The sequence below is a fragment of the Rutidosis leptorrhynchoides genome, chromosome 4 (assembly GCF_046630445.1).
Source record: "Rutidosis leptorrhynchoides isolate AG116_Rl617_1_P2 chromosome 4, CSIRO_AGI_Rlap_v1, whole genome shotgun sequence".
Classification (NCBI taxonomy): domain Eukaryota; kingdom Viridiplantae; phylum Streptophyta; class Magnoliopsida; order Asterales; family Asteraceae; genus Rutidosis; species Rutidosis leptorrhynchoides.
In genome coordinates this window covers 23,117,989-23,145,806 of record NC_092336.1, presented here as the reverse complement: position 1 = coordinate 23,145,806, position 27,818 = coordinate 23,117,989, and the positions used below count along the sequence as shown (strand labels likewise).

Below are 27,818 nucleotides of genomic sequence, written 5' to 3'. Positions count from 1 at the left end.
GACAACAAAAAACCAAACCACCAACACAAAAAGGGGCAAAACTAATACACCAAAGAGCGTTTGCAACACATAAACGCTAAACTAAATAGAATCTAAGATACCGCTTAAACAAAACCTAAACAATAATGGTACATGGTGCTAAACCTTAAACAAAATTAACTAACTCATAAATCGAACCAAGAAATAGACCTTCACGACCCTTTACACCCAATTTGATCACGAAGAACTTTCTTACATGAGCGGTTGTCAAACCAATAAGATAACACATTTGTTGACCCGTCCCCGATCAATTAATGTGATCAATAAACCTCGTTTTACAAGACCTTTAAAAAAACATGGCCCATTTTCGTCTCAAGCAAGCACTTCATCCTCATCCCGAAGAACAACCGTTCGACTGCCTTTTTATGAATGTGTTAAAGGAATTGAAATCCGAATGAATTAGAATTAATAAGTTCCATGAAATGTGAAAAAAAATGTGTAATTTATTGACATGGAATAAAATTGAATTTCATTTTATAAAATAACTAAAAAGTTATACAAAAATTTTACGTTTCTCATTTTTGTTTTCATTTTCAATCTCGCGTTTTTAGTTGAAGTTTTCATATTCGCGAATTGAAAAAACGTAAATATTTGAGGATGTTTTGAGTTTTTATAAACTTTTGAGGATGTTTTGATTTTTTATAAATTTGGAAAAATTCAAATCCATTAACTTGTTTGATAGAAATTTCATAGATGAAAGCAATTAGTAAAGATTTTAAGAAAATATACATATATTCATTTGAAAAATACACCCAAAAAAAAGGAACTATTCATTTGAAACTTAAATGCGCTTTCTTCAACTACAACCCTCCATCTTTACATATATATTCAATAGAGCCTATTTTGGCTTTTCTTCACAGCGATTTTTAATGAATAAGTACATTTTGCTTCCTCATTATTACAAGAGGTGGTCTTGGCTTAGTGGTTGGCTATCTCCTTATATAAGTATTCACCCCATGTTCGAATCCAGGGGGTGTTTTTTTTTTTTTTTTTTTTTTTTTTAGGCTAGCGATTTTGAGTCCAGCGAAGCGGGCCGACCCGAATACTTGTTTTTTTTTTTTTTTTTTTTTTGGCTAGCGATTTTGAGTCCAGCGAAGCGGGCCGACCCGAATACTTGTTTAATTCATTTCAAAATAAAACTAAACTAAGGAGTTCGATTTTAAAAAAGCCTGATAAAGGGATGTGCAAATATAATTTTTTAATACATTTATACTTTTATTTCATAATGGGGTCAAGATGGTTATTGTAAAACACTTTACTCGGACTACTATGATCGATTAGGCTCAACATCATCCAATCTCCGATCCACATCTTTATACTACATCTTGGGAGGAAGTTTTAGAACGTGTTAATGCTTAGCTGCTGCGATGGGAGGAAATTCAACAATATATCGGTATTGCTCCCCAAGTGTTTGATGAAATGCCTCTGCAAACTTTCTCTTATATCTACTTAGCACATAAGATCATTGACCAGAAACATTGGGTAATAGGAAACACCCACATTTGATAATCGTATTCATACTACTATCAGATCATCATTTTAATGATTATAGTTGTGTTCTAGAATTTAGTTGTTTTTTCATTCGGGTCAATTTACTCAATGAAGAAAATGAGTTCGTTTAACTTGTTAACTTTACTTTATAACTGTAAGCAGCTATGGGAACTCGGACTAGTCTTGGGAGTTTGATGAATATTCTACCTCCAGTAGACTTTTGCTATGTATATGGTTAAAGTCATTATCTAATAATACTGACAAGGTTACCGTTCCATCTGTTACAAAAGTTATGTTTGCTTTGTTCTCATTGATTATGTTGATTTATCTGATATACTCATCGATTGAATATTATTTTCTTGGTGTATAATTCCTCAAGATTGGCATTCCGACGTATGTTACTACTCATTTTGCCAACTTAAATTGAGTTTATCACATAAAGTCCATTATCTAATGCCTAAACGACGACCAAACACTCGAACGTGAGAGCAAGGGATCACCCAACGAATGGTCTTGTCATGTTATTATTATTAGTTTTTTTTTTTTTTAGTTCGGTCAAGAATCTAAAAATGATACGGGATCACTATGCCTCATAGATGGCATCTGGTAGAGCAAAACTGTTGTTTTTTTCATGTTACCCACTTTGAATTTTAGAATATACTTATTGTGAAATATTTATTTGAATCCTTAAATTTACTTGAAATCCAAAAGACCAATCAGAGCGCATCAATCACATGTGGTAAACGCGGGAGGTTCACATGTGATTGACTCCTTTTATTTATTTATTTCTTTTTTTAATTTTTTTTTTTAATTTTAATCTGTTGTTAGAAAAAGGTTTAAAAATTAGGGTTTAGGGTTTAAATTTAGTGTTTAGATTAAGCTTTTAACACGAACGGTTTAAAGTTTAGGGTTTTGGGTTTACTAAACCCGAAACCCTAAACCATAAACTCTAAATCAGGCTAAATTTAAAAAACAAAATTAAAAAAAAAAAAAAAACATAAAAAAAGAGGAGTCAATCACATGTGAACCCGCGTTTACCACATGTGATTGTCGCGCTCTGATTGGTCTCTTGAATTTCAAGCAAATTTTAAGATTTTAAATGAATACATCTGTATACTTATTATATATATTGTTTAGTTGGTTTATTTTTAAATTTCTAAAGTTGCAGATCAAATTGGAGTTGGTGTACACTTCAACCCGTTTGTTTCTTGGAACAACAAGGTAGTTTTCTGTAATGCGTCGAGCGTTTGTTTCTCATAGTGATTTATTGTTGTTCCTTTAACTTTGATAGATATGTAGCAGTTATACATGTATTAAAATGTTCATACGAATGATCTATCTCATGATATGCTGAATTGGGATCATTATTACCTTTGTCTTCGTTTACAGAAACTTGGTGTACACTTCAACCCGTTTGTTTCTTAGCCATGAGCTATCTATTACCGTATAAACTTGGGCTAACTGGTTGTATGTCTGGAAATTTACCAATATTTATTTTTGCCATTTCAGGTGCGTATAATCGTAGTCAATATGGATATAGAAATGTCAACTTAATGGCCGTCTCCTCTTCTGCGCTGCTACCACGTAGGTTTTACTTCTGTTCTCATTATTAAGCTTGTCTAAATTTTACCGTTGGAGCTGTTCTTAAAGAGATATAAAAAGTCTTGCTCATCTTCAACACTAAGTTGTACTATTGCTACCGATAAAACTTTTCCTAATGTTATACTGTAAGAATTACTGATAACAAATGAGACCCTTTTTTACTTCATTAAGAATAAACTAGAATAGCTGATAACATAATAGGATAGCTATCTTAAAGTTCGATTTTTTTCGGCTTAATTTTTGCAATTTATAAACTTGTCAGGTTGGGCTGGCTATACAGGTATTACTTTCTGTCCAGAATGTCCTTGGCAACTGAATTTGGATTATAAACTTGTCACTTAAATATGATTACATAAACTATATTATATTCTTATTTGAATATACATTATTTTTTATATAATGATTTAGGATGTTGCACTAAAATTGTAAAAACTTTCGGCAGATTTTGATCCATTCAACCAGCTTCATTTTTAGCTTTTTTTATTTTGATTGTTTGGCCCCTCAGAGATAAAACGTTACCCAAATTGACTCGTTCACAACTAGATGGGTCGAAATTCATCCTCTAATTCTAATTTACTCTAACACAAAAAAAAAAAAAAAAAAAAAAAAAAAACTCTCATTATTACCCTGCATAGAAGAACAGGTTTTCGAAATCAATACACAAACACAATCAGTAACAGAACTCACTTGTACTAATGTTTAACAATTACATCTCTCTAAGCATCACTAGTATTCGATCGGTTTCGTTGAAACCTGCTAACTGAACTCCTTCGTGGCATCGGCTCTATATCGCTCGACACCGAATTTCTCCCTTCAGCCTGATCCTTAATCTCACGTCGTCGAGAACCCATCGACGAATTTCGACCATTTCCCAAAAAAATCTGACCCAACAATTCCTCAATCGATTCAGGTGGCGAGTATGATTTCACAGTTAACAAACTCGAAAACTCGTCCAAAAATTCTGAATAAACCGGGACAATAAGCTTCACGGTTGCCTCTTTTATCTGCTCACGTAAATCGGGCTCGGGAATTATGTACTTACTTGTATGCCTTTGCGCGATCTCTTCAAACCCCTTCAAAAACGCTTCGATCTTACCCTTTGCAACAGACTCGATTCCTTCATCGTTAACATCTACCATGTCTTCTTTATCAAGTAATCTCACCAACGGGCCCCATGCTTGCTTCTCGTACAAGTAAGCAGCTTCTTCTGCAACAACTTTGTAATTCTTCCTCATGTAACTCTCACCCAATAATTTCGACAACTCGGTGTTCTTCGTCCTCATGTAAATATACCAGTAAGTATTCATGGTAAACACATGATAAAGAACTTTATCTTTATAACCCGACTTTTTAGACTCGATATTTCTATGTAAAGCTTCCATAACATTCGAAACCGCTTCTTTTAGCAAATCTTTATCGGTCTCGGGTGCTGATAAAATTCCCGCCTTCCATATGTGTTCGGTTCTGAGTACCTGAGCCATGGGTGCACTGTAATTATCAGAAGTTAGGTATTTCAGGTAGTTAATGGCGTATCGGACTAATTTTGGAACCGACCCATCTTGTGGTGAAGGCAACCCATCTTGGTTACCTTCAATCTGAAGCCCAAATTCCCAATAAACTTTAGTCGAAGCATGAATGAGAAGCTTTTCTAATTCCCGAAACCGAGAACATATATCAGCTCCTGGCTCCCCTTCAAAAATGTCGGAAAACTCGATTTTCAGATTTTCTAAAGAACTAAACATGTCTAATAACTTAAAGAGCTTTTGTGGCTCTTTATTACTTCGGGCAACACCTTCCCCGAACCGGAAGAATACTGCCATGATTTTGTCGGCTATTTTAACGAAGCATTCTTGCCAGATCATACCGTCCATGATGTTTGTAAGTACGTGGTTGCATAGATTCTTTTCAGAAACGAAAACGGTTCGGACTGCTAGTTCGAAGTGCTGGATCCATAGGCTTATGGAAGTCTCTAAACTTTCCCATTCCATCTCATCGATTTCTTCGGGTTTGTAGGTTCTTAGGTAATCTGGGTTTAGTCTCATTAGTGCTTTTGCTGCTCTCTTATACCTTACCTGTAATAACATTTGAAATTTCATAAACTTTTAAGACGGTAGTTCGTGACGAGAGGGTTGGATGAGTTTGGAAATAGGTCTTTCAATACGGGTGTCAATGGGCTGGATTAGTTGACCCGCATATATAGGTTACCCTTTTCCCAAAAGAACCATGATATGTAGGATCGTGTTTAGCCCGACATGTTTTACATATAAGCCCATGAGCTTTCTAGTACTCTAAAACCAGTCAGTGATAGAGGGAGGTTTTATATGCATACATTAGTTTCTTTTAATTACCTTGACGAAGATGTCGATGCATATATCCAAGCAATCATTAGCCGTAAGCGTTTCCGATATCCGTCTAAGTACTTCAACCTCCATCTCCGTCCCCAACTCTGCAACTTCCGCCACATCACCACCGTCATCACCGTGCACTCCAATATTATGATGCCTCAGCTGCAGCAAAATCCCTTCAAACTCATCTTGTAAGTTTAATAAAGCCTCGTCTAGTAACCCGTCAAACTTCATAGAATCAACTTCCGTTTCATACAACGCCTTTAAAGTGACCAACGTCTCTCTTAACCGTTGAGTTCTAAATTGATCAGTAGCTTTAGTCCTACTCAAAAACTCCACCACCTCTTGCAGCCGTTGAATCGCAAGCCCACCCTCTTGACTAATCAAATTAATCGCTATATTCAACTTATCAACACAATCAACATACTTGATTAGTAACCTTAGTCTCCTGTTTTGAGACTTTTGGTCAGGAAGTTTTGTTGAAATGTCGACAAGTTTTCGCTGCAAAGATTCAGATATCCTGAACCCGTCAATGAGTACTAGCGCTGGTGAAACCGCCCGGTTGATCCGTGTTTCAAGTGATTTTGAGGCAATGGAAAGCGATTGAATAGGCGCTAATCTTCTTGAAGCTGCATTTAGACTTTCTTGTAGAGAAGTATAGTTATCGTCGAATTTTTGAAGGTTTGTTTGCAAGTTTGTTGACGAATCTAAAACGATTTTGAGTTCAGAACATGCTGATTCTAGCTTGGTCAGAATTGGGAAATCTTCCATATTTTGTGCGTGTGAATGGGCTGCTAGGGGGTGAGATTATGATAAGATCAATAATGTTGGTTTAAAAGACAAGATTAGGGTGGCAACATATGATTATATAATGAGAAGATATATTGAAATAGAAGCAAAGACTAAATCTCGATGTAAACTAAGAAACAAATGGCAATACAAAATTGGGTGTGGACAAATCAATGGGGTTGGAGGGATACAGCCGGGTGTGTGTGTTTCTTGATTTGGTCACATTCGTCATCACTTGTTTCATGAGTGTGACATCTTTTGACTCTTTAAAGTTCTGTTTAATAATATGTTTATATAAATCTGCATCTTACATAAATTATTGTGTAAGCATTATTCCAGTTTTCTTATTGCAGATTAGTAAAGTTAAAGTTTACGAACACGCTAATCAAAGGTCTTTTAGACACAAGCAAGGAACTATTTACTTTTTGATCTGGTTCTAGTGATTTTATAAGACTAAACATATGGTAAAGCATTATTAATAATTAAATGCATCTTAAAACTAATGATTTAAGCATTCGATGATCAGAAAGTTCCATCTAGAAACATGCTATATATCAGGGTGATTTTCATAGTTTAGTAAATAAAGCGATTAATTATATATAGTGAAGATGAAGATGTATGATGAAAGACTTTTGAGAGTATGTTATAAATATTAAGTGGCCGACAACTTTTGCAGATATAATAAAAAACATGTGAATTACAATTGGATAAATTGTGAAGCTGTACATGACTTTATGTAGTATAAATATCGGACGAATGTAAGCATATCGATACACCATTCTTGAAATATAGAATATTTTGCTCTCTTCTTCACTCTTCTATAATATCAATATTAATAATATATCGTCAAGAATCAAGCCTTAAAAGGTAGTTATAAACTCCTAAACTCATAACACGTTATCAGCACGAAGTGCTCCGTATAATCAAGGTTTATCTAAGCAAGCACAAGTCACTAATCAAGGTAAGAAATTCTTTAACGATATCTTCTATTATTTATTAGTAAGGTAAATATTATTATCATCATAAGTAAAATTATATTTCTGTAATCTAACTTTTATTAACTTCACTAACATTTATATTTATGTTATTTAAGTTATATATGGTCGGTTATACCGCCTGAATTATATTTATGTAATCTAACTTTTATTAATTTCACTAACATTTATATTTATGTTATTTAAGTTATATATGGTCGGTTATACCGCCTGAATTATATTTCTGTAATCTAACTCTTATTAACTTCACTAACTTTTATATTTATGTTATTTAAGTTATATATGGTTGGTTATACCGCCTGAATTATATTTCTGTAATCTAACTCTTATTAACTTCACTGACATTTATATTTATGTTATCTAACATTTATGATTACTTATGCAATTAATCATTATTTATTTCATGCATACTAATGTTTATTCTTAAAATTTATTATTTATGCATAATATGTTTATTCTCTTAATCTTCGTATTTATACTAAACGTATTTATACTAAACGTATTTATACTAAATGTATTTATAGTAATCGTATTTGTACTAATAATTTTTTTTATTAAAATTATTATTAATACAACGAGTACATAACAGTCGTTAACGTCAACTAACGACGTTACAACGGTCATATATACATAACGGTTGTTAACGTCAACTGACGACGTTACAACGACTATATTTTTCAAATATAATATAAACATCTCCGTTTTCACATTTTCACAAATCAATCTTCATTTTCACAGATTACCACTCTCAAAAAGTTTTTTTTGTAGTGATGATTCACACATGATTCACACAAGGATGATTTTTCCTATTGTATTGGTCATACTAACTATCATCATTATTGCTAATATACCACCGGGTGAACCTATATTCTATCCTGCTCTTGTGGTTTTATCATTTGTAATCATGCCATTATTCTGTTGTTTGCTACTTATGAATTTAAAATGATTCTAATTTCATTTTATTATTTGTCTATGAATATAAGTTGATTATGATTATGATTTATGTTGTTCATCTTTTTGATAATAGAAAATGCCGAATTTGAAAAGGCTTAAATTTGCTCCTTTAGAATCAAGTGGGAACAACTACTTAACATGGGTTATGAATGTAGAAAAACATCCCGAATCAATCGGTATTTTAGAAACCCTGAATGAAAATAACAATTGTTCCGAACAAGAGAAAACAATAGCAAATATTTTTCTTAGCAAACATATTGACGAGTCCTTAGAATCTACATATTATATGATCGAAGATCCAAGTGTATTATGGAAAATACTCAAAGATAGATACGATATTAATTATCAAGAAATAACGGTGATCCATGAAAGAATAAAATTGAAGATGTTAGTAGACGCTCTTATAAGAATCCCGGAGATTCTTATTAATGATCTGGTAACGTGGATCATCAGTCTAGTATTTCTTGAATACATGAACTTCTTGTTTATCTCTACAAATAAGTCTCAAAAGAAAAGAAAACGAGAGTGAATATGTTGAAAAATCTTGATTAAATAAACCCCGAGCTACCTTGAGACTTGAATGGTTTGAATTTTCTAAGATGCCTAGCTTATTATGTATCACTCATAAATAAATGGTTTTAGACCATAACGCATATGTTTATTAAGTGTTATCTTTTATGTACTTCAGATTGTAACTTGTTTGCAGGTAATATAATTTGATTATCTTGCTGAAATATAACTCATTATTTGCTTATCTTATTTGAAGTTTTAGTATGAATCCTGCTGAAATACAACATCAATTAAATGGTAAAGACCTATATATTGCAGATAGTGGTAACATACACACTATGATCAAATCTAAGAAATATTTCATTGATTTAAATCAAATGAAGGAATTATAATTACTATATCAGGTCTTGCAGCGCATATGATTAAAAGCGCATATGATGAAAAGTGCATATGATGAAAAGCGCAGCGCGTATGATTAAAAGCGCATATGGTGAAAAGGATATATAATGAAAAACGCATATGGTGATTAATGAAAAAGCACATATGGTGATTAATGAAAAGCACATATGGTGATTAATGAAAAAAATATTGAGAAAGAATCACCAATGTTTCTTGAAAGAATTCAATGTTATATATATGGACCAATTCATCCATCATGTGGACCATATTGATATTTCATGGTTCTAATAGACGCATCTAGCGGATGGTCTCATGTTTGTGTGTTATCAAGCTGTAATATTACATTTGCAAAGTTTCTTGCACAAATTATTAAATTGAGAACACATTATTCTGATTACACCATTAAAAGGATGAGACTTGATAATGCTGGTGAGTTAACATCTCAAACATTTAATGATTATTATATGTCTACAGGGATTGTTGTTGAACATCCAGTTGCTCATGTGCATACACAAAATTGGTTTAGCTGAATCAATAGATAAACGCATGCAGCTAATAACTAGACAATTGGTAATAAGTACAAAACTCTCAATATTTATATGAGGACATGTAAATTTACATGATGCGACATTAATTCGCATTAAACCAAGTGCAAGTCATAAATATTCTCCATTACCAACTTAATATTGGTCGAGAGCCAAATATTTTTCATCTTAGAACATTTGGTTGTGCAGTGTATTTTTAATTGCACCACCACAACAAATGGTTCCTCAAAGAAGGATTGAAATATATGTTGGATATGAAACATCTTCAATCATAAGATATATTGAATCCATGACGGGTGATGTTTTTACAGCACGTTTTTGCTGATTGTCATTTTAATGAAAAATTGTTCCCTAGATTAGGGGGAGAAATGAAAAATAAATAAAATGATGTTTCATGATGTGAACATCAATTAAGGTATCTTGATACTCGCACAAAAGAATGCGAAACAAAAATTCAAAAAAAAAATGCATATGCAAGAACTTGCGAATAAATTGCCTGATGCATTTACAGATACAAAAAAGGAGTGACTAAATCATATATACCAGCAATAAATGCTTCAGCTAGAATTGAAATTCCAAAAACTGACAATAATGTCACTCATGAGTCTTTGTCACGCCAGAAACGTGGGAGATCAATTGATTCCAAAGATAAAAATCCTCGAAAAAAAATCAGCTGATAATGAGAAAGTGTTCAAGAAGAACCACAAATCAATACTTCTTCTGCAGAGGAGATTGATAATGTCAATACGAAAATTGCAATCAATTATGCACATTCAAAAAAAAAAGTTATGGAACTAAAATGACATGAAAAATCTTGATGAGATATTTTCATATAATGTTGCATATGACATCATAAATGATGATGATGATCCAGAACCACTATCATGGAAAAATAGACACGATTGAGATCATTGAAAAAGAGCAATACGAGCTGAATTTGAATCGCCCAATAAAAGAAAAGTTTTCAGATGTATCGTTCTCACACCTAAAGATGAGAACTATGTGGAGTATATATGAATTTTTATCCGATAAAGAAATGAATAAAAATGAAGTTACAAGGTAAAGCTAGACTTGTAACTTAAGATTTCTCTCAAAGACCATGAATGGATTATGAGGAAAACTTATTCTCATGTTATGGATGCAATTACTTTTAGATACTTAATCAGCCTAACAGTTTCTGAAAAAATTAGAAATGCATCTCATTGATGTTATTACTACTTATTTAAATGAATCACTTGATAGTGATATATACATAAATATCCATGAAGGGTTTAAAGTATCAGAAGCATTTAATGCAAACCCAAAGAAACAGAGGCGGAGGTACATATAACATACTGTGGGCATGTGACAACATCCAATAACCCACTAATACAGAGCCCAATAGTTAATTTAGTGAAAAATAATTTGACTGTGTATATGTGACACCATCAAAATTTGATGTGCACCATCTTTATACTAGTCCGTACTAAGCAAGTAAGCAGCTTAATTTTGCTAGTAGCCCAACAATTTTTGTAGGATGCCCAACTAGCCATTATTTATTTATTACTCCGTATTTATAATTTTTTAAACTAAAAAAAAAATTTTTAGTCAACAAAATATAATTTTAGCAGATGTAAATTTATCTTTATACACGTAAATTAACAAATTTTCAACGATACATCCATATTTGTTTTAGGTACTGTATATCAATTTTACTTATATTTATAGTAATTAAATTTTGTACTTTAAATATCCAATATATCCAGTGTTTTTTAATGACGGTTAGAGTCACTAACAGGCTGGAACGCGATGTTGATACCCTCCCACCGGATCATATTCTTGGTATGAATCATTAAAATTTTATCACCCCTCATGAAAAAATCTCACGACGAATCCATACAAGCATCACGTGTGGTAATACCCCCCTCAGGTGAGGCCCAAACGCAAGACGTCGGAAACCTTCGAGGCTCATGAAATGGACGGGGTAACAAGGGAAATTTTGCATTGAGTAAGAGTCGAACCCTTGACTTCTCATATGGGAAAGCAAGTCACTACCACTACGCCAACTCATTGTTGTTATATTCCGTGTTAGTTTGTGACACCAACCATTTAAAATCCTGGCTCCGCCCCTGCAAAGAAATGTATTCCATTGAATCACAAAGATTTTTATATGAGTTGATACAATAGTATAACTAATTAAGTGATTACTTAATAAGAAAAAGGGTATACAAATAATTTTATTTGAACATGTGTTCTTATTAAGAAAACAACATCCGGATATGTGATCATAGCCGTTTATGTCGATGATCTTAACATCATAGGTACAAATAAAGAGATCCATGAAGCCATTCAACTTCTAAAGAAAGAATTTGAAATGAAAGATCTCGAAAAAATCAAGTTTTGTTTTGGTTTACAAATTGAGCATATACCTAATGGTTTACTTGTACATCAAACAACTTATACCGAAAAGATTTTAACACATTTAATTATGGACTAACAGAACCATTAAGTACTCCTATGGTTGTTAAATTACTCAATATTGACGCTGATTCATTTCGTCCCCGTGAAGATCATAAAGATTTTATTGGATCAGAAGTTTCATATCTTAGTGAATTGGAGCTCTTATGTATTTCACAAATTATACAAGAACTGACATTTCTTTTGTAGATAATTTGTTAACAAGGTTCAGCTCAATTCCTTCCAAAAAGACATTGGAATAGGATCAAACACATGTTTCATACCCTTGAGGAACTACTGATTTATGATTATTTTACTCTAACGATTCAAAACAAGATTTGGTTGGTTATACAGATGCAGGTTATTTATCTGATCCACATAAAGCTAAATCTCAAACTGGATATGTATTCCTAAATGAAGGTACCGAAATATCATGGCGTTCTCAAAAACAAACACTTGTTGCAACATCATCAAATCATGCCGAAGTGATTGCATTACATGAAGCTACTCGAGAATGTTTTTGGTTGAGATCAATGACACAACTCATTACTGGTTCTTGTGGACTAAAACGCGATAAAAGTCCAACAACTATCTATGAAGATAATGCAGCTTGCATAGTACAGATGAATGAAGGATATATCAAAAGTGATCGAACAAAACATATACCTCCGAGATTCTTCTCATATACTCAAGATCTCATTAAGGACAACCAAATTGAAATGAGATATGTTCAATCCATTAAAAACTCTGCTGATCATTTTATCAAAGCACTCTCAACTGTTATTTTTAGAACACACATTCATAACATTGGCATGAGACATGTTCAAAAGATGTAACAGCTGAAGCGATGTCTACTTGAGGGGGAGTCAACTCCATGCTGCACTCTTTTTCCCTTAGCTAAAGTTTTTTCCCACTGGGTTTTCTTTAGCAAGGTTTTTAACGAGGCAGTAACTCGTAGTTGATCTCCAATGAAACAAAATTGTCGTTCAAGGAGGAGTGTTATAAATATTAAGTGGCCGACAACTTTTGTAGATACAACCAAAAACATGTGAATTACATCTGGATAAATTGTGAAGCTGTACATGACTTTATGTAGTATAAATATCGGACGAATGTAAGCATATCGATACACCATTCTTAAAATATAGAATATTTTGCTCTTTTCTTCATTTTTCTTTAATATCAATATTAATAATATATTGTCAAGAATCAAGTCAGTTATAAACTCCTAAAGTCATACAGTACAATTTGTCATGTTGTTTGTTTTTATATCATTTTGACAATGGGCCATCAGTGACCCTTGTCTCTCCATTTGTTTTCAGTACGTCACATGAACTTTGTCAAAAATATTATATTGTGCACTTGTCAATGTCCACGTATTAGTTTTTGCAAAGTATAAAGATGTGATTAATTAACTATTGTTATATCATCAACAATTAACAATGAAGAATCCATGGCCTTAAACTTATTAAAGTCCATGGTTTACGTTGCATGTTTAAAGTCGAAAATACAAAATATACATACCATAGAAGTGAGCACACGACTACTAGTTTTGCTAAATAACAATCGATAGCCAATGATTGATCTTGTCGTGAACGGGCTATATATTATTCAATACCCCGATTACTATTAGAAAACATACAACTTAACACAAAAAGTATACAGGAACTAAACATTTGCGAAACCTTGAGATGTCTCTTGTGTGAAAGGTAGCTAAATGAAGCTACTATACTAGTGAGAAAAAGGAGTATTTCTCGTTACTTTTGCAGTTCGCGAGACATTATGGCGTGGTGGGTCACAAATTATATAAAGACATTTTGTTCGGCTTTTGAACGGTTTGTGCGTTTTGTTGAACTTGTAATGGTTTGATTTTATTTTCGTGTGTTTTAGTTGTGAGGCGGGTCATTCGCTTTTGTTCGGCGATTGAGTAAGGATAATTCTCACCAAGGAGACGAGGTCCTGGAGAAGAGAGAAGGTCTCTAGTCAACCATTCTCACCGAGGAGACGAGGTCCTGGAGAAGAGAGAAGGTCTCTAGTCAACCAGTCTCTTGTGTGTTATCTCTCCCCCACTTCTCTCTAACCTTCAATTATGCAGGGACTTAAAGTGTAAAATTAATATTTACTTCATAAAAACCAACACACACTTCAACCGGCCTTATCTTCCTACTCACCGCGAGTTACTTTTCACCACTACCACCATTAAATTTGAAATAATTTTACCAACAAAACGAGACTAACTACGTTCGAAACGGACATTTTTTTTAAAAACGCTAATCACAACGACATCTAAAACGGGTCTTAACAAACGGTTCGTTTCCCCCTCTGTACATACCCAAAGCTACGTTAAATATGAATACGCAGGCCAAAAGCCCCCGCCGCATCGCGCTGACCGAATCCGGACTAGTTATAAAGAAAATAGAGGAGGGCCAATCCATTAAAGATAGCCCGTCAATAGCTCACAGAAGGCTCAATATGAATATGTTGATCAAGCCTAATAAGAGCGGCCCACTAAGGGTAGCTTACGATCTAATAGTTGACGAAACTCACAAAGAGTATTCCACCACTGGGTATCTACCTAAAAGACACTCATTAAGACCAATTTTAACCCGGCGGCATAGTGGTGGTATTACACCATCACGCCGGTTATCACGCCATAGTGCGGCGGCATACCACTTTTTTTCCGGCGGCATGAGACTATCACGGGAGAAAGGAAAAGCAACATCCAATCCGAAAAAGCCACATGTTTGCAACAGCTAGTTTTATGAACGGCTATTTTTTTTCTTCTATAAATACCATTAACCTAATTCAATTTTCTCATACATCTCACACTTCTCTCTCATTTAAAAACCATTTTACAATATGAAATCTATGTTCCAAATATTAGATATTTCGGATAAGAGTGACGAAATAGATTTGGATATTTTACGAGCATTGGCGGAAGAAGCAGATCGAGAAGAGGGTGAAAATCCTAATCAATGAATTCCACGAGATCGAGTTAATATTCCTAGAGATCGTGAAGGTGCTGGGGAACGACTATTTGAAGACTACTTTACCGAGAAACCAAGGTATCCTCCTTCTAAATTTAGGCGACGTTTTAGAATGCGTAGACAGCTTTGTTTGCGTATCATCCAGGACATAATTGATTACCCGATTGAACCGTTACCGGAGCATTTTGAATTTTTTAAGCAAAAAATAGATGCAATTGGTCGTAAAGGTTTTACCCCGATTCAAAAATGTACTTCCGAGTTGCGCCAATTGGCTTATGGTACGACACCGGATGCTCTTGATGAGTACTTACAAATGAGTGAGTGTATGTCAATTATTTGTCTTGACTATTTTTGTAAATGCATTATGGAACTATATGTTGATCAATACTTGAGAAAATCAACGGCAGGCGATATAGCTCGTTTGTATAGTGCACATGAAGAAAAACATGGATTTAAGGGTATGCTAGGGAGTATCGACTTCATGCATTGGAAGTGGAAGAATTGTCCGGTTGGTTGGAAAGGACAATTTACTAGTGGTCATCAAGGTCACCCTACCATAGTACTTGAAGTCGTTGATTCATATGATACGTGGATATGACATTTATTCTCTTTGGTGCGGCGGGTGCGAATAAAGATGTTAATGTTTTATAACAATCTTCGCTGTTCGATGACATAAAAAATGAAATTGCGCCACAAGCACCATTTACCGTAAACGGTAATAAAATACACCCATGGTTATTATTTAGCGGATGACATTTATCCGGATTGAGCAACGCTTATCAAGGCACCATCGTCTCCAACTGATGAGCCTCGTGCAAAATTAAAATTATATCAAGAAAGTGCACGTAAGGATGTCACGAGAGCATTCGGTGTCCTTCAAGGTAGATTTTGAATTTTACAACAACATGGATGATCACACAGTTTGGACAAGATGAGTTGGATTTTGTATTGTTGTGTGCTATTGCACAACATGATAGTAAAGGATAACACATACGCAATTTCGTGACTCGAGGCAGAATTACTTACAACTATAGGAAGTGCACCGAACTATGTAAAGAATCGAACTACAAATAGTAGACGTGCACGTGAGATAAGAGATAAAGAAGTATGAGACATGAACGTGCTTAGCCAACTTCAACATGATCTCACCGCACACATTCAAGGCTTTCCATCAAACTTTTGAAGTTGGAATACTTAATTCAGGATTTGATTAAGTAGTAATCGTATTATGAATTTTAATAAATGTAATTTTCTATTTTTAGATATTTTAATAAATTGTAATCCTTTTCTTAATCTTTAATATAAGTGTGTTTTATTATTTTTAATCAATGAAATATTTTAATATAACTAACTCAACATAATAAATGAAAAAGAAATTAAATATGGTGAGACCTAGCTTCTATAACACCACCATCACACCAACACAACTGCAAACTCAAAATCAATATCCTACTATCACATTTGCCACATCAGCACTATACCCTACCAAAACCTCTATAACACCACCATCACATCATCACCATTAAAAATGGTCTAAGATAAACTAATGAGCTAAGAGTGTGTCATGATATTAGGCACACCGTCACTTATAAAGTAAACCAAATCGTTTCTAATTTAGTAAATACGAAGTAATCAAAGTTTCTGATTCGATTATATACACCACAACATCATTTTCTACACGCTTTTAATAACATTTAATAAGATAATTCATCTTTTCACATTTATATTGTTAAAAATTTTATTACGTTTAAAAGCCTGAAAATAATATTAAAATAGTGACGTTTTACACACTTAAGATTGAATAAAAAGTGCACGCTTACGGTGTAAAACAAAATTTTGAACACACTCAAAGGCGTGAAGTAACCTCAATTCTTCACATAAGAGGAAATGTGAATAAACTTGGAGTGACAAATTTAATTTAACACTTCTAAGTGTGGTGAATGTTAGGTTTATAAACACTAATAAGAGCGCTCCCAACGGTTGTGTGGTGGAGGCCGCCCTCCTCTCCGCCCAGCACCACGTCGTTGGCACCACCATTCCCTGCTAGTCATCATGAAGTTGCCCTGCTTCCTTGCCCTTGTTTATTTCTTCCTGAAGCAGATTGCAGCACAGATGAATGTCAAAAAAAGGCTAGTATGACTTGCACAATTTGTTCCATTATTTGTAACATACGATATTAAATTAATATATTGGGTTCAATTTATTTTGAGGAAGTATCTCATAGTTGAGAATGTTTAGTCTTGAGTTAGTCCTGGTAACGAATCGCTTACATGGCGCTGATGTGGCGGCTGGTACTCGTAAAAAAGTGTTGTCCTGGTAACGATTTTTTTTTTCTTTCTAAGTTTTGAGTGTGAGAATGTGATTATAAATGATACTTATAAATATTACAAATTTATAATTGTTTATAAATGTGATAAATTAAACAATAAAAATTCTTTCTTTTTCAAAGGGGGATGATTCTCACACACACTTTTTTGATCCTCACACACCTATTTTAACCTTTTACTCTTCTAATAATACTCAATTGGTGTGTGAGGATCAAAAAAGTGTGTGTGAGAATCATCCCCCTTTTTCAAAACGTATTAAAAAATGTGAATAAATGAAATTTATTTTAAAGAATTTATGATACTTGATGATACGCATAATAATCCATCTCAGAAAGACACTGTTAACAACATTCCGGCTAGAGCATACCCGGCGTAAGGTACTGTAACACCGGCCATTTTTTTTTTAAACACAGCGGAAGACTTTATTAACAAACACACTATAAAACACGTCATTACGTTAATCTGAGTAATTACGTTTAAGTTTACACAACGGTGTTACGTTATTACAAAACATTATTTATACAAAAGTCAACATCAGAGTTGGGTTGTCAAACATGTCTTCTGCATCAGCACCTATCCCAACTAGCAGTACCTAAACCTGCAAGTGGGAAATATGTGGGGGATTAGCGCACCGCTAAGTGAATGGAATCTATCTAACAGATATAGCTTAAGCCACACACAAGCTATATACTAACAACAACACTTGCTAACTACCAACTAGCATACAATAAGACAATACGAGGATCAGCGGCTTGTACGAGCACACGACTCCCAGCTGATCGGGCCTGAGTCTACCGATAGTCCCTGCTACTCGATTCACGGTATAGTTATCCAGATGCAGGGGATACATCGTTCACACTATACTCCACAATCAGTAGCCTATGGACCCAACCTCCCCTAGGCACAGTTGACCTCATACGGACTCTAACCTCTCCTAGGCACGGTCTCGAATCCCCAGTCTCCCTAGGCCCGACTGGTGTCATTCATACAGTGTACACATAATTCACATACAACATCAGGCATACTATATTATTCTAATATGGCAATTTCTACATTATGCATGGTAAAAGAGTCAACCACAGTAGCATGATATGCTACTTAAACTCTATCCGGTGATAGACCCACTCACCGAATACCAGCAACTAGCTCAGATAATCTATCACTGAGCGGCTTCCTTATCCTTATCACCTGAACATAAGGCAAATCAAGTTAGTTTCTGTCCGTTAACACAAAACAGCACAGTACATAAAATCAGTCACAAAAAGCGCCACAAAAAGGTCTACTTAACACTTATGTATTTTCAGAATTTACATCCTGAAAATCATAAAAACACACGGACAGCATAACGGCTATAATTCAACACTTAGTAAAAATTTCACTGCCTAAGACCATCGGTCGATGGTCCCATCCATCGGCCGATCGTCAACACACCATCGGTCGATGGTCTCCCCCAATCAATCGATCGTCAAAATTACATCAGCTGGTCAGAAGTCATACAACATCGGTCGATGGTCCTGTCCACCGGCCGATCGTCCCTCACCATCGGTCGATGGTCAACGACCATCGGCCGAAAGTAGTTCATCAGCTGCAACAGCAGCAAAGTGACGGGTTTCAACCCAAAATCACCAAATCTCGACTTTGGACACGTTTTTGACCTCAAAACTGAACACAACTCGTACACTAAACTTTTTGGAACATAAACCCACAACATTCAAACACAAACAACATCAATTTCTACCAATTTGACACAAATCCCCATTTTAACAAAAACTAACTTAAAAACCCATTTAATCACAGATTTGATCATGAAATCTTACAAACCTTACCTTGTTAGAATCACAATGACACAAGGAACGTTTTGACACCAAAATCAAGCTTCAATTCGAGATCAAATGATTTAGGGTTTGAGATGGTAATGTTAGGTTTAGTGAGAGAGAGTGAAATGAAAAAATAGGAAACTTCAAGAAGGGAGCTGGTCACCAGCTCTTATTTGTGTTAAAACACAATATCCCATCACACACGGGTATTTACCAGTTATCTGATATCTTTCGCACAAGATTAGGCAACCCAAACGAGGTCCAATTAAAATAAACAAACCTGTTCTGGGACCCTTGTCACAAACTGGTCACAACAAAATTATAATAAAACACTAATAAAATAATTAAAATAAAAGCACTTAAGACTAAGCACAAACCCTAAGGGCAAAATAGACAACTTACAACTAGCCCGGGTTTCAGTCTGTTACAAATCCACCCCCTTAAGAAGATTCCGTCCTCGGAATCTGGTCTTGGTCAAATAAATGAGGGTAGCGAGTCCTCATCAACTCTTCTGTCTCCCACGTAAGATTAGAACCCAAGCTGTGTTTCCACTCAATCAACACCATCGGTATCTCTTTCTTTCTCAACTTAATCACCTTTTGGTCAACTACGCGAACCGGCTCTTCCACCAATTTCTTATTCAAATCGACCCTTAAATCTTCTAAAGGAAGAAGTTGCGTTTCATCATTGATTTTACACTTACGAAGGTAACACACGTTGAATGTATTATGAATACTGGCTAACTCTGGCGGAAGATCTAACACCACAGTCTGATCATTTAACACTTCACTGATCCGAAACGGACCAATAAATCTCGGTGCTAACTTACCACGTTTACCGAATCTGATAACCCCTTTCCATGGCGAAACTTTCAGATACACTCGTTCACCCACACTAAAGGTTACCGGGCGTCTACGAGGATCAGCATACATCTTCTGCCTGTCTCTAGCGGCTTTCAACTTTTCTCGAGCAATTGCAACTTTTTTGGCTGTCATTTGAATAATTTCAGGACCTGCAAACTGTTTCTCCCCGGCTTCTAACCAACAAGTCGGAGTTCTGCAACGACGACCGTACAACATTTCATAGGGCGGCATCCCTATACTCGAAATGATATGAATTATTATACGCGAATTCGACCAACGGCAAGTGTGTATCCCACGAACCACCGTACTCTAACACACAAGCCCTTAACATATCCTCCAAAGTCTTTATCGTTCTTTCACTCTGACTGTCTGTCTGAGGATGATAAGCTGTACTTAAATTCACACGTGTACCCAGATTCTGTTGAAGACTATTCCAAAAATTCGACACAAATCTGGAATCTCTGTCTGAAACGATAGATAACGGCACACCATGTCGACTAACTATTTCTTTCACATACAATTCGACTAACTCACTTAACGAAGCTGTCTCACGAGTAGCAAGAAAATGAGCACTTTTAGTTAGACGATCCACTATTACCCAAATCATATCATGCCTTTTCTGAGTTCGAGGTAACTTGGTCGCAAAATCCATCATTATATGTTCCCATTTCCACTCTAGAATCTGTAACTGACGTAGCGAACCATAAGGTTTCTGATGTTCTGCCTTCACTTGAGCACATATATGACACTTTTCGACATAACGGGCGATATCTGATTTCATTGTTGGCCACCAATACACTGTTTTCATGTCATGATACATCTTATTACTACCCGGATGTACTGTTAATCTGGATTTATGAGCTTCTGTTATGATTAATTCCCTCAAATCTCCAAGCTTAGGTACCCAAACACGATTGTTTAAGGTCTTTAGTCCACGTGAGTCATCAATTAAGTCCACTTTTCGTTTGGTCATTTGTTCAGATTTAATATATTCGTCCTCCAAAGCACAGGCCTGAACGGTTCTTAAGCTGTTAATCAAATCTGAAGTTATATTCAGACGAAGGAATTTCACATTTTCACTCGACTTTTTACGACTTAGTGCATCTGCAACCATATTCGCCTTACCCGGATGGTATTTAATTTCACAATCATAATCTTTGATCAACTCTTGCCACCGTCTCTGACGCATATTCAATTCTTTCTGTGAGAAGATATACTGCAAACTTTTGTGATCTGTACAAATAACACAATGGGTTCTATACAAATAGTGTCTCCACAGTTTCAAAGCAAACACTACTGCAGCCATTTCAAGATCATGCACTGGATAATTCTTCTCATGAACTTTCAAATGTCGCGAGGCGTAGGCGATTACTTTATCTCTTTGCATTAATACACAACCCAACCCAGCATATGACACATCACAGTATACCATGAAGTTGTCTGAACCTTATGGTAAAGCTAACACTGGTGCCTGACACAGTAGATGTTTCAAAATCTGAAAATCCTTTTCCTGTTCATCAGTCCATCGAAATGCTACATCTTTACGAGTCAACTTAGTCAACGGGCCTGCTATTTTAGAAAAATCCTTGATAAACCTGCGATAATAACCAGCCAATCCCAGAAAACTCTTAATCTCAGTCGGAGTCTTCGGAGAATTCCAATTCATTACCGCTATCGGATCAACCTTTATACCTTCAGCACAAATCATATGACCCAAAAACTGCACTTCACGTAACCAAAATTCACATTTTGAAAATTTTTCAAATAGCTGCTCACGTTTCAACAAATTCAAAACCTGTCTCAGATGTTCAACATGTTCACTCTCTATCTTTGAATACACTAGTATATCGTCTATGAACACAATCACAAACTTATCTAAGAACAGACGACACACTCTATTCATTAGATCCATGAAGACTGCTGGCGCATTCGTCAACCCAAACGGCATGACAAGAAATTCATAATGACCATACCTTGTTCTGAACGCTATTTTTGGTATATCTGATTCAGCAACACGAACCTGATGATACCCGGATCGTAAGTCTATCTTAGAAAAGAATGAAGCACCCTGTAACTGATCGAACAAATCGTCTATTCGAGTTAACGGATACTTATTCTTCACTGTTCTTTTGTTCAATTCACGATAATCAATACACATACGCATTGACCCATCTTTCTTTTTAACAAACAATACTGGAGCACCCCACGGTGAAGAACTCGGTCGGATAAACCCACGATCTTATAACTCTTGAATCTGTGACATCATTTCACGGATTTCAGACGGCGCTAATCGGTATGGAGCTTTTGCAACTGGAGTTGTTCCAGGAACCAACTCAATCTTGTATTCGACTTCTCTTACCGGCGGCAGACCTGGTAACTCATCTGGGAACACTTCGGGAAATTCTGATACTATCGGAATATCAGCCACTGTTTTCTTTTCTTTCTTCGCATCAATCACATATGCAAGAAATGATTCACAACCCTTTGCCATCGACTTTTTTGCTTTCATCATGGTTATCAACGAAAAATTATACCCGCCCCGCTCCCCTTGGGCCACAACACGGGTTCCATCAGTCGAACGAAAGGTAATCATTTTCCTATCACACTTAATATTAGCCCTAAGCGAGCTTAGCCAATCCATTCCTAATACTACATCAAAGCTAGGAATAGGTAACACTAAATAAGTTACCGGGAAAGACTTCCCTTCGATCACTATACAAATCCCAGACACATATGTTGTGACGGGTGTGGTCTTACCATCGGCTACTTCTACACTAACCGGCTTGGGTAACACAGTAGCTGGTAAATTCAACTTAGCACAGAAATCTAGGAACATAAAACACCTATTGGCACCACAATCAAACAATACGCGAGCAGGTATTGAGTTGATTAGAAACATACCGGTGATCACTTCGTCGGTTGCCATAGCATTCTCAACCGACATCTGAAAAGCTCTAGCCTCTCCTGTTGGAGGGTTCTTCCTCTTCTGCCCACTCGAGGCAGTTGACCCTCCGGCTGATGCCGAACGCACCCCTGACCCTGCCCCGGAACTACCACTCTTCGACGGACAACTAACTGCATGATGCCCTGGTTTGTGACAACTCCAACACACACTATTCGGATACAGACATGCTGAAGACTCATGCCCAACAACACCACACTTTAAACATCTTCTTGTAGCCTCAGAACACTGACCACTATGAGAAGATCGACACGTGTGACACCAATTCCCTTTACCCGATCCAGACCCAGAACTACTCTGACCACTTTTACCCTTTGATTTAAACCCACTAGACTTCTTGGATTTAGATCCTGATTGACCAGATACTTGCCCACCTTGTTGTAGCACATTACCAAACATTCTGTTTCTGGCGGCCTGAACATCACTTTCTTCCATCTTAGCCATCACAACAGCTTGAGACAATGATGTAGTTGTTCTAACAAAAGTTCGGTACTCTGGCAAAATGATATTAACAAAATGTTGGATACGAGACGCTTCGTCTGGCACCCATTGTTGTACAAACCTCAGTTTATCCATATACTTCTCTACTACCTCATCGATCGTCATTTGAGGTGTCATCTTCATTTCAAGAAACTCAGTCTTGATTCGATTCATATCAAACGGATTACAATACTGTTCACACACCTTCCCATGAAACTGCTCCCACGTGATCATACTCACTTGCTCTTTTGGTATACTGGAAATCAAAGAATCCCACCAAATCATAGCCCTACCTTTCAACATTCGACTAGCATAAGTTACTTTCAGCTCGGGTTCACACTGACACGCTTCAAATACCCTTTCAATTTCTCGCAACCAATTGAGAGTTACTGTCGAATCAGTACTTCCAGAAAACTCAGAGGGTTTGCAATCACGGAAGTTCTTATAAGTACACCTTTTGGATGGTTGCATGTAAGGTTGATGAAACAGTTGCATTTGGTATGGGTTCATCATCATGGGATTTTGGTAAGTAAAAGTGTTTTGCGGTGGCATATAGTATTGGTTAGGTATTTGATTCTGAAACTGGTTCTGGTGCACATTAGGTATCGTTTGGGATTGCGCGGTTGGGAATCCAGGCGGTGTATCATCATTTCCAGAATGCCTCGCTAATTCAAGCTCATTAATTTTATCTTCAGCCTCTTTTAGCTTGCTTTCTAACTGAAGAATGTAACTATTCTGATCATCATCAGACTCAACACCCTCTTTGTGATGACCCGAAAAATTTAGACTTATTTAAACCAATTCTCTATACGATTTTTTATTTTGACACGTTAAACAAAGTCTGTTAGATTGAGTCTCAAAATTTTAGAACTGATTCATATATACAATTACCTTTGACTACTCTCGACGATTCATGAACAATTATATGTATGTATATATATATATATATATATATATATATATATATATATATATATATGTACAAGTAAAAACAACTTTCCTACAGTAAAACACTATTAGCTACAGTAAAAATGACTTTGCTACAGTAAAACACTATTTGTTACAGAAAAACACTATTTGCTACAGTGAAACCGTACTTTGCTACAGTACACACACTATTTGCTACAGTAAACACTATTTGATGTCGACGAACTAGCAAACAAAAATGGATAAGGTGGCTATGCGATCGCATGGTAAAAACACTGAAACCTCATGCGATCGCATGGGGTTGGAAATCAGGCCACATCTATAAATTCAGTCGAATTTGTTCCAGTTTTGCACACATATTACACTCGTATGTATTTATATTTATATTATTATTATTATTATTATTATTATTATTATTATTATTATTATTATTATTATTATTATTATTATTATTATTATTATTATTATTATTATTATTATTATAATTATTATTATTAAGATTAATATTATTATTATTAATCATATTATTATTAGTAGTATTAGTACATAAAATACTACGACGAGGCCATGAGCGGGTCACTTTTGAAATGGGTTTTCAAGCGGGATAGAGCTAAGGAAATTATGGGTAATATTCGTGGGTATTATTCGCAAGTCAAACCTAGTTTTTATCATCTCCGTTGCGTCTACGTACTTTTTTACAATATTGAATCTCAATATTGATACGTAAGCACGCATATTTTATCTTTTATATATTAATAGTGTATCCCTGACTAGTGCTCGAGTGTATATATTTATACATGTTTGTATGCTAAATTTTGTCGTTAAACAGTTTATGATGAATCACGAATTAAATACATATATTACTAGTAAAAGGTATATGATATACATGTTTTTGGAAAGCTAACGAAAAATCGATAACTTTTCATTTAGATATCGAATAGTTTCGATGAACGGATTAAAAGATATGATCAACTGAATTATGATTGACGTTAATTGGAATTGCTTTTGAATCTGCAATTAATATTTAAACAACTTGTTTACGAGATTGATAAAATGGATTTTTAAATATTACCAACCGAGTAAATGAATCCTTATATAAGGTACATCACGTTTTGTGAACTATTGTCAAAATTGACTTTTTGAAACGACTTTGGATAACTTTTGTATGTCGATCTCGAGCATTAGGATCATGATACACTATGACCAGACCTAGCTTGATAGACATTTATTGACCAACATATGCTCTCTAGGTTGAGATCTACGGTTATTTGGTATTCCGAGTTTCGATCACATTTCGGTGAACAACTTTATGTGCTGCTAAAGTGAGTTTCATTGATCCCTTTTTTAATTGCTTTTGCAATATATATTTTTGGGTTGAGAATACATGCACTTTATTTTAAACGCAATGGATACAAGTACATACTAAATTCTACACTGAGTTTGAACCGAAAATCCCTTAGCTTTGGTAACTGTTAACTGCCAGTTATAAGAACTGGTGGGCGCGAGTAGTAGTATATGGATCCATAGGGCTTGACATCCCCGTCTGTTCCAGGTATAGAAACCCTAGCCTGAACTATAAAACAGACGTATGCTATTTGAGTTTAGTACGCGTTGGTTTGCGTGTATTGTACATGTTGGTTGCATGTATGTTAAAACAGGGGTACTTATTATATATACGTTAAAGTTTAGTTACCAGGGTGCTCAATTTCGTAGAATATTTTGATAAACGTTTCTGGATGAAACAACTGAAATCTTGTGATCCACCTTTATATACAGATTATGCGCAACATTAAAACTATGAACTCACCAACCTTTGTGTTGACACTTTTAAGCATGTTTATTCTCAGGTTCCCTAGAAGTCTTTCGCTGTTTGCTTATATGTTAGACAAGCTATGTGCATGGAGTCTTACATGGCATATTTTTCAAGGAAACGTTGCATTCACCAAATCATCACCATGTATCTTATTTTGACTGCATTGTCAACGGAAGTACTGTTGTAAACTATTATTTATGGTGATTGTCTATATGTAGAAATCATCAGATGTCGAAAACCTTTGATTTAAATATTCATTTATGGTGTGCCTTTTTAAAAGAATGCAATGTTTACAAAAAGTATCATATAGAGGTCAAATACCTCGCAATGAAATCGATGAATGACGTGTTCGTCCATATGGATTTGGAGCGATCGTCACCGTTGGTATCAGAGCGTTGGTCCTAGCGAACCAGGTCTTGCATAAGTGTGTCTAACTGATAGTTGTTAGGATGCATTAGTAAGTCTGGACTTCGACCGTATTTGCATGTCAAAAGTTTTGCTTATCATTTCTTGTCGGAAATTACCTGCTTATCATTCCTAGTCTAGACACGTTTTACTGCATTGATTGCATGAATAATGTATAGACAAAATTCATATCTTAGCGTATCTGTTACTGTAAACTTTTCCTGACATCTTTCGAAAATTTCTCCGTGATTTATGGAATTTGGTATTATATATACATATGTAAATTATGTATTGAAGAATACCAAACTAAATTCTATAATCTAATTCATATCAAAAATCATCTCCCTAATTATACAAGATGGATCATGTATCTAGTTCAAATTCCTTAAACTCTGACAGCTATTCCGATATGGATATTCAACTGAATTCCGAAGACATTGTAACCAGAATGGATCAACCAATTAGCCATCATCTATTCTGGATGAATTGGGGATGGGTTCGTAGCCTACTTAATTATTGGAGACAAGAAGAAGGCGATCCCTTCCATCCACCACATTGCCCTCTTGGCGAAGAACCTGAAGCACTTACCGGCGAACCTGTTCGTAATACCATTTTCTCTCTCATCTCCAGAATATCTCATCATGATCATATACTCTCTCAAATTCTGGATCTTATTCATCCGCTCGTCTGAACCGCTAATCATCCCGGTGTAGTAGAAGAAGTCAACGAGCTTCGCGCTCTGGTAGTGGCTTTGGAGAATATGGTGCAAAGGTTACAAGCACCAGCAGAATCACTGGCATCAACAGTACCACCGACAACAACACCAACAGTACCATTACCACCACCAACAACATCTGCACCGCAAGCCTCAACATCACAATATGTACCTTGAACATCAACGTCATACGCATCGTAGTTACCAAGAAATACCAGCAACAATAACCGATGAAGTATTAACTCATTTCCCCTGAAGAAATTTTATGTATATTTAATATATATGAATTTTGAAATCAAAATAAATCTTTTCGTACTAAGCTATTACGTGTGAATCTTAACTGGTAGGTACTACTCGGTTAGTTCATATTACTAATATGCAATGATGTACATCCTTCCTTAACAACTTAACCATTGT

At 35.4% G+C, this 27,818-nt stretch overlaps 1 protein-coding gene and 1 long non-coding RNA gene across 2 annotated transcripts; one reads left to right on the top strand and one right to left on the bottom strand.

Moving 5' to 3' along the window:
- The first annotated feature begins 1,272 nt into the window (after nt 1-1,272).
- Nucleotides 1,273-3,298, top strand: LOC139904103 (uncharacterized). The gene is made up of 3 exons (XR_011778662.1): nt 1,273-1,432; nt 2,699-2,751; nt 3,040-3,298. It is a non-coding gene; the product is annotated as an uncharacterized lncRNA (long non-coding RNA).
- A 550-nt stretch (nt 3,299-3,848) lies between these two features.
- Nucleotides 3,849-6,256, bottom strand: LOC139840491 (exocyst complex component EXO70I-like). Its single transcript, XM_071830756.1, has 2 exons — nt 5,481-6,256; nt 3,849-5,204 (listed from the first exon to the last, which is right to left on the bottom strand). Exons 1-2 carry the CDS (start codon nt 6,246-6,248, stop codon nt 3,849-3,851), a joined length of 2,124 nt encoding a protein of 707 aa, XP_071686857.1. The 5' UTR covers nt 6,249-6,256.
- Nucleotides 6,257-27,818: the final 21,562 nt, after the last annotated feature.

What these genes read in the sequence shown, in the direction of transcription:
- LOC139840491 (XM_071830756.1), bottom strand. Translation starts at nt 6,248, where the DNA reads ATGGAAGATTTCCCAATTCTGACCAAGCTAGAATCAGCATGTTCTGAA. An exon ending in GCATCGACATCTTCGTCAAG is followed by an intron (nt 5,205 to 5,480) that starts GTAATTAAAAGA and finishes ATGTTATTACAG; the next exon opens with GTAAGGTATAAGAGAGCAGC.